This window comes from Gigantopelta aegis, chromosome 10 (genome assembly GCF_016097555.1).
Source record: "Gigantopelta aegis isolate Gae_Host chromosome 10, Gae_host_genome, whole genome shotgun sequence".
Classification (NCBI taxonomy): Eukaryota; Metazoa; Mollusca; class Gastropoda; order Neomphalida; family Peltospiridae; genus Gigantopelta; species Gigantopelta aegis.
In genome coordinates, this window is record NC_054708.1 from 59227350 (window position 1) to 59240688 (window position 13339).

At 39.7% G+C, this 13339-nt stretch overlaps 1 protein-coding gene across 1 annotated transcript in view; it reads left to right on the forward strand.

The window, feature by feature from the left end:
- Nucleotides 1–6916, forward strand: part of LOC121383300 (zinc finger protein MSN4-like) — a 92649-nt gene extending 85733 nt beyond the window's left edge. Inside the window, exon 5 of the mRNA XM_041513243.1 lies at nt 6640–6916. Within this exon, the coding sequence (XP_041369177.1) occupies nt 6640–6886 (247 nt within the window). The 3' untranslated portion in view covers nt 6887–6916. The remainder of the gene's footprint in view (nt 1–6639) is intronic.
- Nucleotides 6917–13339: the final 6423 nt, after the last annotated feature.

Genomic DNA, 13339 nt, shown 5'->3' on the forward strand with positions numbered 1-13339 from the left:
TAACGACTGGTATATCAAAGGCCGTGGTATGTACTACCCTGTCTGTTAAATGGCGCTTATAAAAGATCCCTTGCTGCTAATCGACGAGTAGCCCATGAAGTGGCGATAGCGGGTTTCCTCTCTCAATATATGTGTGGTTCTTAACCATATGTTTGACGTCATATAACCGTAAATACAATGTGTTGAGTGCGTTGTTAAATAAAACATTTCTTTCTTTTTCTTTTTCCTTCTACAGTCACACCAGTCTGCGTATTAACCTAGGTAGCGGTGTATACGGGGATTTTTTTAATGGCCATCCACAACTTTTAAAATTGTCTGTCTGTCTGAAAAAGTATGTTTGTTAGTCTCACGATGGATATAAAAGTGTGTGTATGATTGCAATCCACATATTCACGCACACTTCAGTTGAAAACGCGTCGTGTTTTTGCTTTGCTTAATGTTGGCCCTGGTCTTTGTGCATAGGAAACGGATCCAGTCATCTGAAGTCGTTGCCTCATCCACCCAATCACCTTCTCACTGACATTAAAGTTCCTCGCGACTTCTCGTCGACTGTGTTCTACTTGTATCCGACCTACTCCATTGCCCTTATCAACATTAGTCAAAACACAACGCATTTTCAACTGAAGTGTGCGTGAATATGTGGATGGCAATCATGCACACTTTTATACCCATGGTGAAAACGCATTGCACGGGCACAACATACAGAATTTCAGACATGGGTGCGTTCAGACAACCCATTTGTTGGGGTGATAGTATGTACATGTGTTTGCATAACTTTTACCATTTTGTTGTGGCCTATAACCCGAAGTACCATTACTCATATTGAAATCCAAGTGCTACTTCGGAAACCTCACTCTGGGCATAATCCGCATTACTTCTTTCATAATTAGTGTGTTGGACGGGCATCGTTAACGTGTAGTACTAACAATATGAGTGACCCTTCCATAGTGACGCTGAGTATATTATGTGTATGTATGTATGTATGTATGTATCTATGTATGTATGTGTGTATGTGTATATATATATATATATATATATATATATAATGGAACTCATTCTGGAGCTTAATAATATTGGCTGCCATCCTTTGTTTTATGGTGTTCGCGGAAGCGCCTGCTCTACATATTAGTCGGAAACATTTTACAATGCAGCAAACTCAGGAATGTCCATTTAACCGTGTGTCCGACCCCATATAACTGCAATTAAAATGTGTTGAGTGCCTTCCTTCCTTACTCTCTTTGCCGGCCTCGGTGGTGTCGTCGTTAGGCCATCGGTTTACAGGCTGGTAGGTACTGGGTTCGGATCCCAGTCGAGGCATGGGATTTTTTAATCCAGATACTCCAAACCCTGAGTGAGTGCTCCGCAAGGCTCAATGGGTAGGTGTAAACCACTTGCACCGACCAGTGATCCATAACTGGTTCAACAAAGGCCATGGTTTGTGCTATCCTGCATGTGGGAAGCGCAAATAAAAGATCCCTTGCTGCTAATCGGAAAGAGTAGCCCATGAAGTGACGACAGCGCGTTTCCTCTCAAAATCTGTGTGGTCCTTAACCATATGTCTGACGCCATATAACCGTAAATAAAATGTGTTGAGTGCGTCGTTAAATAAAACATTTCTTTCTTACTTTCTTTCTTTCTTTCTTTCTTTCTTTCTTTCTTTCTTTCTTTCCTTCCTTACTCCTACCAAAGAGTATGAATGGATCACACTTACAAGTTCTTTCCTTCAAATATAACCGCGTATAGCACCACATTTGATGTACATGTCTACTTGTTATGGTTGGAACGGGTAAATCTAATGGTATACATCGAATGGGATTAGGACCCATTGTACTTGAGTCACTGAACTAGTTGACAGTGTGATGACCCACTATCTAATGTTTATCAAGATCAAAATCGGTTGTGTGCACTAACGGTTACGATGTATATGATAGTTGATCGTCAGTGTTACACTAGAGGTCGTACTCGTAACCGTCGCGTCTATTTTGCGAACACCAGCGACTACTCGTGTTCATATTGTGACACTAAAGCTGAGATTCCTTTTACACACTAGCATATCCATTCAGCTGATTGTTTTTCTCGTTCCAACCAGTGCACAACTGATCAAAGGCCGTGGTATGTGCTTTCCTGTCTGTGGGAAGGTGCATATAAAAGATCCATTGCTGCATTAGGAAAATGTAGCTAATTTCCTCTGATGACTACGTGTCAGACTTACCAAATGTTTGACATCCAATAGCCGATGATTAATTAATATATGCGCTCTAGTGGTAGTGCTTTGTAAACAAAACAAAACTCAAAACACACCAGCACAGCCTTTTGTTGTAAAAGTGGTTGTTTTCGCGAAAAAGAGACAAAATGTCTGCGTATAATGACTAATTAAACCGTGAAATAGACTGTGTAGATATTTGTTGAGACAAGTTTTCGATCTTTCCTAGCCCCTTGACTTTTATTTGAGTGGTACAACCTTTGCGAAACAAGTTTAGCGCTGGACTGACATCGTGTTCTGTCTCAGGACTTGAGGTAGGTAACCATCGAGTCTTGAAATGGAAAGTGCTTGACGTACAGAAACAAATTCAATCAATATCTTTGTTTATTACCCCAGCAGGTACTCAAACGGGGGAAATAAAAATAATAATTTCTCACTGAGAAATTATCATGCATTGGTTTAACGTACACTACTATTGGACGATTTGATACCAACAAACCAATCACCTTGTCGGTACTAAATATGACGTCATCACGATTTGGCAAAGCGCACACAATGGCGTCACGTAGTTTAAAGCGTTTGCGTTTACGTCTTTCTGGTTTCAGTGTTAAACTTGTAATAAAATGGTAGTTTAATGGAATTCATTATAGATTTTTTTTTACAGAATATATACAACTTTGGGTTTTAAAAATTATCTGTGAACCGTGAATAAAATACAAAGTTAAAGCAATACCTAGAACAGTAAAGTAGTTTACGTCGTTAATTTTTCTATATAGGCCTACATGAACGTGTAGCCGTTGTAGGCTGTATCGAAAATAAAGACTTTCAAAAAAATCCCAAATAGTTGGGGTAATAAATAGAATAACAAACTCGATACCAGTTATTATCAACTTTATGTCCCTCGTGAAATAATGTTTACTTGTCACGAGCTTTAGCTTTATTTCACTCGGGACATAAATTTGATAATAAATGGTAACTCGTTTATTATCGTCTATGAAATCTCTAATGTGAAGTTTAGCGTCATAATCATATTGTAATAATACAGTACAGCATATAGTTTACATGATGTGGGAATCGAATGGAACGTGTTTGGTCCAGAAAGTCACAGATGAAATGCGTTACGGTCGAGGACAAACCTATTAATTTCAGCACCGTTGATCTGTGACAATACAGTCAGTAATAACGAATGAATGAATGAATGTTTAACGACTACGACACCCCAGCACAAAAATACATATCGGCTATTAGGTAAATCGGTAAATATATGTAAATATTATTTATATAATTATGTAAAACCACAGTGTAAGGAGTCGGTAATAACGCAAACGCTATTCCATTACTAGTTCTATATTAATTCTGTCCCGGGTTAGGTTCCTGGCTATCCAGATACGGAACCCGGGACAGACGTGCCCAAAAACTTCGTGATATATGAGCATGACCAAATTCACACACACGCACGCACGCACGCACGCACACACATGTAGCTCATGGATGTTATGTATTTTGTTCAACATCAAGTACCATAACAAAAACCATTTGTCGTTTATAGAAAAATTAAACGAAATAAGACAAAACAACAAACAAAATACACAAGGGAAATATTCAACAAATGCAAATAACCTTCAGTTTCCATAGCAAACACAAAGTGTAATATGTATCACATGTTGTTTGCTTGAATCAATAACACAATGTTGACAAATTATTTGAGTCGATTCTGGTGGGGACAAAAAAACAAAAAACATTTATTGACTTCTCGTAGAAACGGACATGTTCGTGATCATCGTAAACTTCTGATATCACTCTTTCCTCCAGGAACTAATATCTGCTTGGCCATCTAATATCTGTTTGACCGTCGTGAACTTAGTATGCAAATACATTTCCCTATCACAGTTACTGATTAAACAAACATAACAAAACCACTTGGTGGAATAAAGATAATCAAACATTAGTGAAATTGTAACCGAAAACGTTCCAGGGTGAACACAGATCCTGAAATAACGGAAAGAATTATTAGAATTGGCATTAAAGATAATATGTTTTGACTTTTTGTCAGTAATATGAACAACAGAACTGTTGCTCAATTCAAAATCCATATGGTATCATTACTGTATAATTAAGTTGCGTCAGATTATAGTTCTGCATTCATTCTGCCATTTGAGGCGGGACGTAGTCCAGTGGTAAAGCGTTCGCTTGATGCGCGGTCGGTTTGGGATCGATTCCCGTCAGTGGGGCCATTGGGCTATTTCTCGCTCCAGCCAGTGCACCACGACTGGTATATCAAAGGCCGTGGTATGTGTTATCCTGTCTGTGGGATGAATACATTGAATATACAGACACTGATATTCTAAACAAGAAAATATATTTAATATGTAAGTTTAATCGTAGAAATATTTTATTAGTCGGAAACATTTTACAATGCAGCAAACTCAGGAATGTCCATTTAACCGTGAGTCCGACCCCAAATAACTGCAATTAAAATGTGTTGAGTGCCTTCCTTCCTTACTCCTACCAAAGAGTATGAATGGATCACACTTACAGGCTCTTTCCTTCAAAAGTATAGCACGACATTTGATGTATATGTCTACTTGTTATGGCTGGAACGGGTAAATCTAATGTTATCCATCGATTAGGACTGGGACTCATTGTAATCCAGTCACTGACCTACTTGATAGTATGATGATCCACTATCTAATGTTATCCATCGATTGGGACTGGGACCCATTGTAATCCAGTCACTGACCTACTTGATAGTATGATGATCCACTATCTAATGTTATCCATCGATTGGGACTGGGACCCATTGTAATCCAGTCACTGACCTACTTGATAGTATGATGATCCACTATCTAATGTTATCCATCGATTGGGACTGGGACCCATTGTAATCCAGTCACTGACCTACTTGATAGTATGATGATCCACTATCTAATGTTTATCAAGATCAAAATCGGTTGTGTGCACTAACGGTTACGATGTATATGATAGTTGATCGTCAGTGTTACACTAGAGGTCGTACTCGTAAAACACCCAACATATTAAAAGATTCCTTTCTGCCTGTTGGAAGAATTACCCAGCAGCAGAATTGTTTTCTCTCAGTTTCTGGAGTAGGTGCAGCCCTTGTCATATGTTTGATACTACTTCGTCTTGTCTCTGTCGTACCTTGGGGGCGGGACGTAGCCCAGTGGTAAAGCGCTCTCTTGATGCGAGGTCGGTCTAGGATCGATCCTCGTCAGTGGGCCCATTGGGTTATTTCTCGTTCCAGCCAGTGCACCACGAGTGGTATATCACAGCTGATGGTATGTGCTATCCTGTCTGTGGGATGGTGCATATAAAAAATCCCTTGCTACTACTAGAAAAAAAATGTAGCGGGTTTCCTCTCTAAGACTATATGTCAAAATTACCAAATGTTTGACATCCAATAGCCGATGACTAATTAATGAATGTCCTCTAGTGGTGTCGTTAAACAAAACAAACTGTCGTACATTATTTTATTTTATTTACTCTATATCAGCTGTGAGTCATTATTATTCAACAGAATCGAAAATAAAAACTACTGCTCTGTCGCCTTCTTTCTTCCATTAAAATCTAAAACGAATCCTTTTGTTTTTATTTTTTATTGTTATTATTTTTTTTTCTTTCTTTCTTTCCTTTTTTCCTTTTATAATTTTTTTTATTATAATGAAACAAAGGATTGTGACGTTACAATCATTGCATTCATGAACTGAAAGAGTAAATTCTGTGTAATAAATGCCTGACGTGAGACCATAACATACATAATATGACATTGATTCGTAACCACATCCTTGTCTCAAGATGAAAGTAAAGTAAAGTTTGTTTTATATAACGACGCCGCTAGAGCACATTGATTTTTTTGTCTCAAGATGAATGCTATAAGCGACAGACCATATATTTTAACCCTTAAGTCTATTTTTAACTATTAGATGCGTGGGTGTTTTGTTGGTCTCTCTCTCTCTCTCTCTCTCTCTCTCTCTCTCTCTCTCTCTCTCTCTCTCTCTCTCTCTCTCTCTCTCTCTCTCTCTCTCTCTCTCTCTCTCTCTCCTGTTTTGTTTTGGGTTTTTTGACAGTTGAAATTACTTTTATTGTTTAGATTATCGATTTCCGTACACCCAAAATGCTTCTGGTCACCCCGGTGTTTCTAATACCACAAAATGCTGTTTTCATATTTTTGAAAACGCAAAGTACTTCTGAGAAGTGACTGCTATGGTGACGGTGACGACCTCTAGTAAATTTTAAAGGTTAGTTCCCCGTTCCAACATCACGGACTCTTGTTTCAGTCTGTTGTAACTTTAACCAAATATCTTACAGGTTTGTAGATTAACCAAAATTAGAGTCCATGTTCATGGGTTGAAGCTAGGATCTACGACTTTAAATCTCTACCAAGCGTCCTTTCCTGTAATATATACGTTTCTTTTCAGAACGAAAAGTCCGGCGTTTGGGAGTGCCGCGTCGACTTATCAGAGGGGTTACACCCATTTTTGGTGCAAGACGTGTGGACGTCAATTCGGCAAGCTGCATCATCTACAGCGTCATCAGATGACTGTGCACGAGAAGACGCGCGACTTCATGTGTTACGTGTGCAAGAAGCGCTTCAGTCGCAAAGACAACTTGTACCAGCATCTCCGACGTCATGCCGTCGATGACGTTAGTAAAAACAATGACTGAACTAAGAAATTTAATGGCTAAATTAGCAGATTGTCCAGAGAATCACGGCTCCAGAAGACAACATTGTCTCAATTTTTATTATTGTTTTGTTGGGGGGTGGGGGGGGTGGGGGGGGGTGTTTGATTGGGGGTTTTTTTTGGGTTTTTTTTTGTTCGTATGCGTCGGATGAGAAAGACGTGCTGTTTTCTGCTACTTTGATTTTTAATAATTTAGCAGTATTTGTTTTATATTTTATGTATATTTGGGTTTCAAAGGCAGTTTGTAAGTTTCTTTGGGTTCTTTTGTGCTAATTCTGGGACAGTATTGGTGAGTTTATGATGGATGTGTTAGATTCAGTCATCGACATTCAATCCTCGCAAGGTTATGTTGACAGTGTAATGGTGCCAACTCGAAGCGAGGTGGTTGCTGCTATCGAGCATTGCCCAAATCGAGATAATAGGAAAAGACTGATGAAGTTACTGAAATCGATTTTAGCGAGCAGTTTTAAAAGGTGAAACGTTGTTCGTGTTCGTGTTCGTGTTCCTGTGAAAATAGCCACGGGGGAGGTAAACGTGTTTCTAACTCATCCGATGGTGTCAATGCCAACATCGAGATGAACGCCATTACAAAGTTGTCTAGCGATTTACATGAGCTTTTCAGTAAGTTGGCATTACGCATAGAAAAACCTGGAACAAAGCGTTGAACAAAACATTTTAAAATACTTGAATAAAGCCATTGCCCATAAAGTGGAAGCCAGTTTGAACGAAGTTAAGAAAGACTCGAGTAAAGATCTCAACAGTGGGTTAGTTAATGTGAAAGATGAGATAAAGACACTAAAACGGCAATTTAGTGATATGGTAAAGTCCGACGAGAGTAACGTAAGAATCGCGAGTTATCGTAATTAGAAACCTCCCAAAGAGCCAAAATGAAAATGTAAATACAAAAGCTTGTTAAACGATGGCTTAAAGATAAGGGAAATAACTGTGTTGAACGTGATTCTTAAACCTGCTCGTAAGCATTACCAGTCAGGCATGATTATTGCTACATGTAAAACACGCGCAGACAAGGAGCATATAATGTCTGCCAAAAAGATGTTGAAAGAGTCCAGAGTGTTTAAAGATGTGTTTATTTCATCTGATATTTCTTTTCAACAGCGTCAACAAGATGCAAATTTTCGTACAACTGTGAATGCTTTAGGTAGGGACAAGCTCATGATGAACGGTAATCACGTAATTCCTAGATCACGTGATCATGGGTCAGCTGCAGATACATCTCATGAACGAAGCAACGATCAACTTCAATCGAGTAATGCACAACAAAATGGCAGAAATTCAGAGGGTGGCCGTCGCGGTGGCAATCGCGGGTCTTCCAGGGAATACTCGTATGGTTCGAATAATCGTCATAATGTAAGGCGTGTGAATCGTGATTAGCTGACTTGCGGGTTTTGGAACGTTAATGGCTGGAGCACAGATACTTCATGTTGTAACAACAGAGTCCGCACTTCATGCAATATTAACAGTAACCTAGGTGTAGCAGAAATCCATTTAAAAGAAGGTAATACTTTATGTGTGTCTGGTAACTCGTGGCTAGGCCAAAACAGGAAAATTCACCGCAATGCAAGGAAAGGCTCCGGCGGAGTTCGGTTGTTTTGGGGTGGGTTTTTTTGGGTTAAATCTACTTTATATTCTACGTATGACATAACGGTATTCGAAAGTTCTTATGAGGGGATACTGTGGATTTCTCTCGAACATAAAACCAGGTTGGAAGCTTTTCTTGGATGTGTTTGTTATTTACCACCGCAAAACTCTTCTCGCACGTGCGAGGCAACTGAATTTGTCAATATGTTACTTGTTAATATATATATACTTTTCAGGGGCAGGGCCTATTGTTTGTGTGTGGGGACTTTAATAGGAGGTGTGGAGATGAGGGAGATTTTATTGCAGGGGTGGACACTTTATCTCCCAGAGACTTAACAATTTACCAAAAAAACAGATATGGTTCTATTTTATGCGATTTCCTTATTTCCAGTAACGTTTTGTATTCTGAATGGTAGAAATAGTATTGTGAATGATTATACTTCGGTATCTTCTCGGGAATGTGCTGTTGTAGAAGGAAGGAAGGAAACTTTTTTTACGTGCCCCTATCCACAGAGGTTCAGGCACGCCCACTTCGATTTAGCCTCTGACTTCGCCAGTGACCAACTCCGGAGCGGGGGGGGGGGGGGGGGGGGTGTGAGTTTGAGGTGGGCGGAATTTGGAAAAAGCCATTTAGTAAGGTCAAACGCGAGCGCGGACCGACTAGCAGACACTTAGCAGACTTCAAGTAACACCGAGTGGGAGCCGTGCTCTGATTGGCTAAGTTTCGATTCCTCGGTAAAACCTGACAAGTACTTGAGTCTACATAGAGTAACTGCGTCCAAACCTGTCTGGACTAAACAGTTAAATCGAAACGTAGTTTTGACTGCTCGATCGAAATGGTTTGAAGGTGATTTGTGCAATTTAGACGGACTGCCGAAAATAAAAGGTTACCGACTGTTTACAAAAAAATAAACAAAGTTTTTGAAATGACGGCCTAAAAAGTTAAAGTCAGTAAAGTCCATACCCACGGAGGCAAAGGAGGTTGGCAAAGGGGAGGACGTCATGGAGAGCCGATGAAGTTCGACGCGTCGAAATGCGGGATGGCTGGCCGGTATGTGGATGCTGCTATTGCCTTGGCTAGTGAGCGATACTCTTCCCCGGCTATGATCTTGATGACTCGATGGAGGGTCGGGTTATCCATTTCTGGGAGTCGCAGTCCTTGGTTGTATATCCCTTTCCGGCGAACGGTGAAACAGAGTCCACGACCATCCCGCATTGTGACGCTGTGGACGCAGAAGTCTCCCTCTGTCGGGCTTGCTGGTAACGGTCTAAAAGCCGCGTGCTTAGGTTGCGTGAAGAGCTGCCTGACGTCCTCAATGTTGGTCTTGATTAACTGGGAGTAGCGCGTTGACAGTTTGCCGGCCTTGAGTGACCACTGCTCCTCAGTGTCCGTAGCAGGATTCGGCGGTTGTGTCGGCGGGCCTGGCTTGGCTGGTTGGTCGCCTGGTGACGCGATTGCCTTACGCTTGGCAATGACCACAGGTCGGGCCTGGGACTCGACTGCGGCACTCTTCCGAGGCGGAGGTGGCATCGCAGGAGTCCCGGGAGCTGAAGTCTCTGGAGTTGATGGGGGCAATTCCATCACCGCTTGGTTAAGTTCCGTCCCTGGCGAGTCAACGGCTGGGTCCGGCTGGGCTGGATCCGCAGGTCTCACTGGTGTTGATCGGTGCTGGGGGTGCACAACGGGAGAGGTCGCCGCCGGCAGTTGAGCTGCCGGTTTTGTCCTCCCCCGGTCCGCCCCTGGCGCGTCCGTCTTCCTCCTTCTTCTCTTCCTGGTTGGCTCCCTTACCGGGTCACCGTACACCAAGGTCACGGTTGCCCGTGGCCCGGTGTACGTGACGCGGTATTCCATTAGCACTCCGTAGCTAGCAATGAGAGCAGGCACACACGTCTAGCTTCATCGCTTGCGAACTGAGAATGCTGTTGTAGATGACTGTTTTGTTGCATATGAAAACTTAAATAGTTTTCGCGTGGAGCGGGCCAGCAGTGTGGTTTCAAGTGTTTGCTCAGTGGACGGTGTCGATCCGAGGTCTGCACCGGATCATTCCCTTTTAACATGGACTGTGAATATGAACCACGATATACAAACTACCGTATCTCATGAAACCAATTTCAGTTCGGATTTTCAAAACGTTTTTGTACATGAAATTCCAGATAGTTTCATGACAGATGATAATATACATCTTTCTTTATCCTCGCTTATCGGTGAGTTGGAGTCAAATGTGATAACAGAACAAAATGTTAATAGTTGTTATAATGACTATTATAATATAGTAATTGTAACAAACGGAGACGAGTGCGAAAACCGTGGTGGGACGAAAATCTTAGTCTAATGTGGAATGAACTGTGTGAATCAACGGAATCAAATTGGATCAAAGCTGTTCATCTACAAAAGAGAGAACTTCGAGATAATTTTGTACGGTTAAAAAAAAGTTTTGATCGTGCAGTACAGAGAACGAAAAGGCAATATAAACAAAAATCACAAATCAAAATTTCAGAAGCTGAACAGTCTATTACTAAATTTTTTCTGGAAACTAAAATGAAAAACGGGAATTGGTGGTGAGCGCAATTCAAATATACCTATGGAAGTTGTGCTGGAGGATCGTACCATCTCAAGTGATACGTCAATAATACTTGGCAAATGGACAAAAGAATTCGAAAATCTTCTCTAAACAACAATGAGGCCGTCGATTCTAACTATACACATAACGCGAACACAACGCGCGGTAAACCGCCTTTTAATCACGAGATTTCTTACAGTGAGTTGAGTCAAAATCTAACAAGGCAGTGGGTGTAGACGAATTGCCTGGTCAAGTTTTGCGTAATGATATTACATATGAGTTCTTCCTATTTCTTAAAATGTATGTTTTGGTTCCTGATTCGTGGAAGAAAGGCATAATACAGCCAATACCAAAGTCCTACACAGATGACCGTAGGGACCTCCTTTCCTATAGAGGCATTACCATAGCTTTAAGTGTATACAAACTATATCGCAGTATATTTAATGAAAGGTTAACGAAGTGGGCAGATGAATCGGGACTTATTGTAGAGAAACCAAATGGACCTCGTAAAGTAAACTCTAACTAACATCGTCGAAACAAGGAAAAAGAAGAAGCTTCCTACTTTCACGGCTTTCGTTGATTTCAATAAAGCGTTTGACCATATTGACAATCACTACTTTGGTGCAAACTTCAGGATTTGGGCATCCATGGAAACATGTTTAATGCTTTTCTGGCTATTTATCATAACGTAAACAGCTATGTTAGAGTAAATTGTCTTACATCTGATTGGTTTCAAGTTAACTGTGGTGTACAACAAGGTTGCCTTTTATCACCTTTGCTTTTTAACTTGTTTAGTAATGACTTATCTATATCCCTCGAAAATCTTGGATTAGGTGTTAATACTGATGGAGAAAGGGTCAATGTGCTGCTATATGCAGATGATATTGTTAGCTGAAAATGAGAAGGACCTTGATAATAAAATGAATATAAATGTAGAAAAATGTCGAAACTGATAGATATGAACGTCTACCATTAGAGGAACGAATGTGTAAAAGCCTTTTAATTGAAGATGAATTTCATGTTTTAATGAAGTGTCCTCTTTACGATGATCTTAAATATCCGCTGTTTTTAGAAGCTAGTTTCTTAATTAACAATTTTTATTAAATGTCGGAAGAAGACAAATTTAATTTGTCTTTTAGCGATTCACGTATGTCTGTTTTAGGCGCCAAAACCTATTATTATATTTTAAAAAGACATAATTGTTTTTTATATGGTTAATTTATGTCATATATATGTATATATTTCAACACTTTTATGTCTACTGTGTATTTTATTATAATATGTATTTAATTTAATAGTTTTTCCGTTTAAATCTCTCGTAACTCCATAAGGAGTGGTCTTTTTATTATTTTACTAAGAATGTTTATGTATTTATGTAATATTGTGAGTGAGATTTTAATAAAATATCTGTTGTTGTTTTTTGTTGTTGTTGTTGTTGTTTTTTGGTTTTTTGGGGGGTTTTTTGGGGAGGGTTTTTTTTGTCTTTCTTTTCTTTCTTCTTTTTTTTTTTGGGGGGTAGGGGTTGTTGGGTTTGTTTTGTTGTTGTTGTTGTTTTTTTTTTGTTGTTGTTTTTTCTTAAAAACGAAAATGCTTTAGATAAAATTAACTCAACCTACACAACTTTGGTTCTCAAACTTTATTTCTGGTTTCCTTTCGAGTTTCCGTACGAGATAATTTTATACAAATTTGTCGTCAACATTGCATTTTCTATATCTTTATTTTTTATTATTTGTGTGTTTTATGGGGGTTTTAAAATACTTTCTAGTTTGCTTTTGAATGTCTGTTTTATGGTATTCATCCAAACGCGGGCAGTAATAATTGTCTACTCGAAAACGTCCAGTCTGCGGCGGTTTGACTTGTTGTAATTTATAAACATCAAATAAAGATTACACTTTATGAATATAATATTTCACCTATGTCTGTGTAACATAATGCCAGGCTCAGACTATCAACTGTCACGACGAGATTGACCAACTCGATGGTTGCGTTGTAATTTCCGCAATTCCCGGGTGCACTCAGATTAACCACTAAACGGTCGTAGAAATTGTATATATACTACTCAAAAGAATTTAAGGGTCAGACGATATTTTCGACATTATTTTCTGAATGTCAATTATATTAGCTAGACCATAATGTCACGCATGGTATTGTTCCATTTTGACGAAAGTGGGTCTAAGCAACCCATAAATGAATTAAAATCCACTGTCATTGACACTGTCGACTAGTTCTAATGGCGAAAACATGCTTACATTTGCACGTAAATTAGGGCGAAAGCG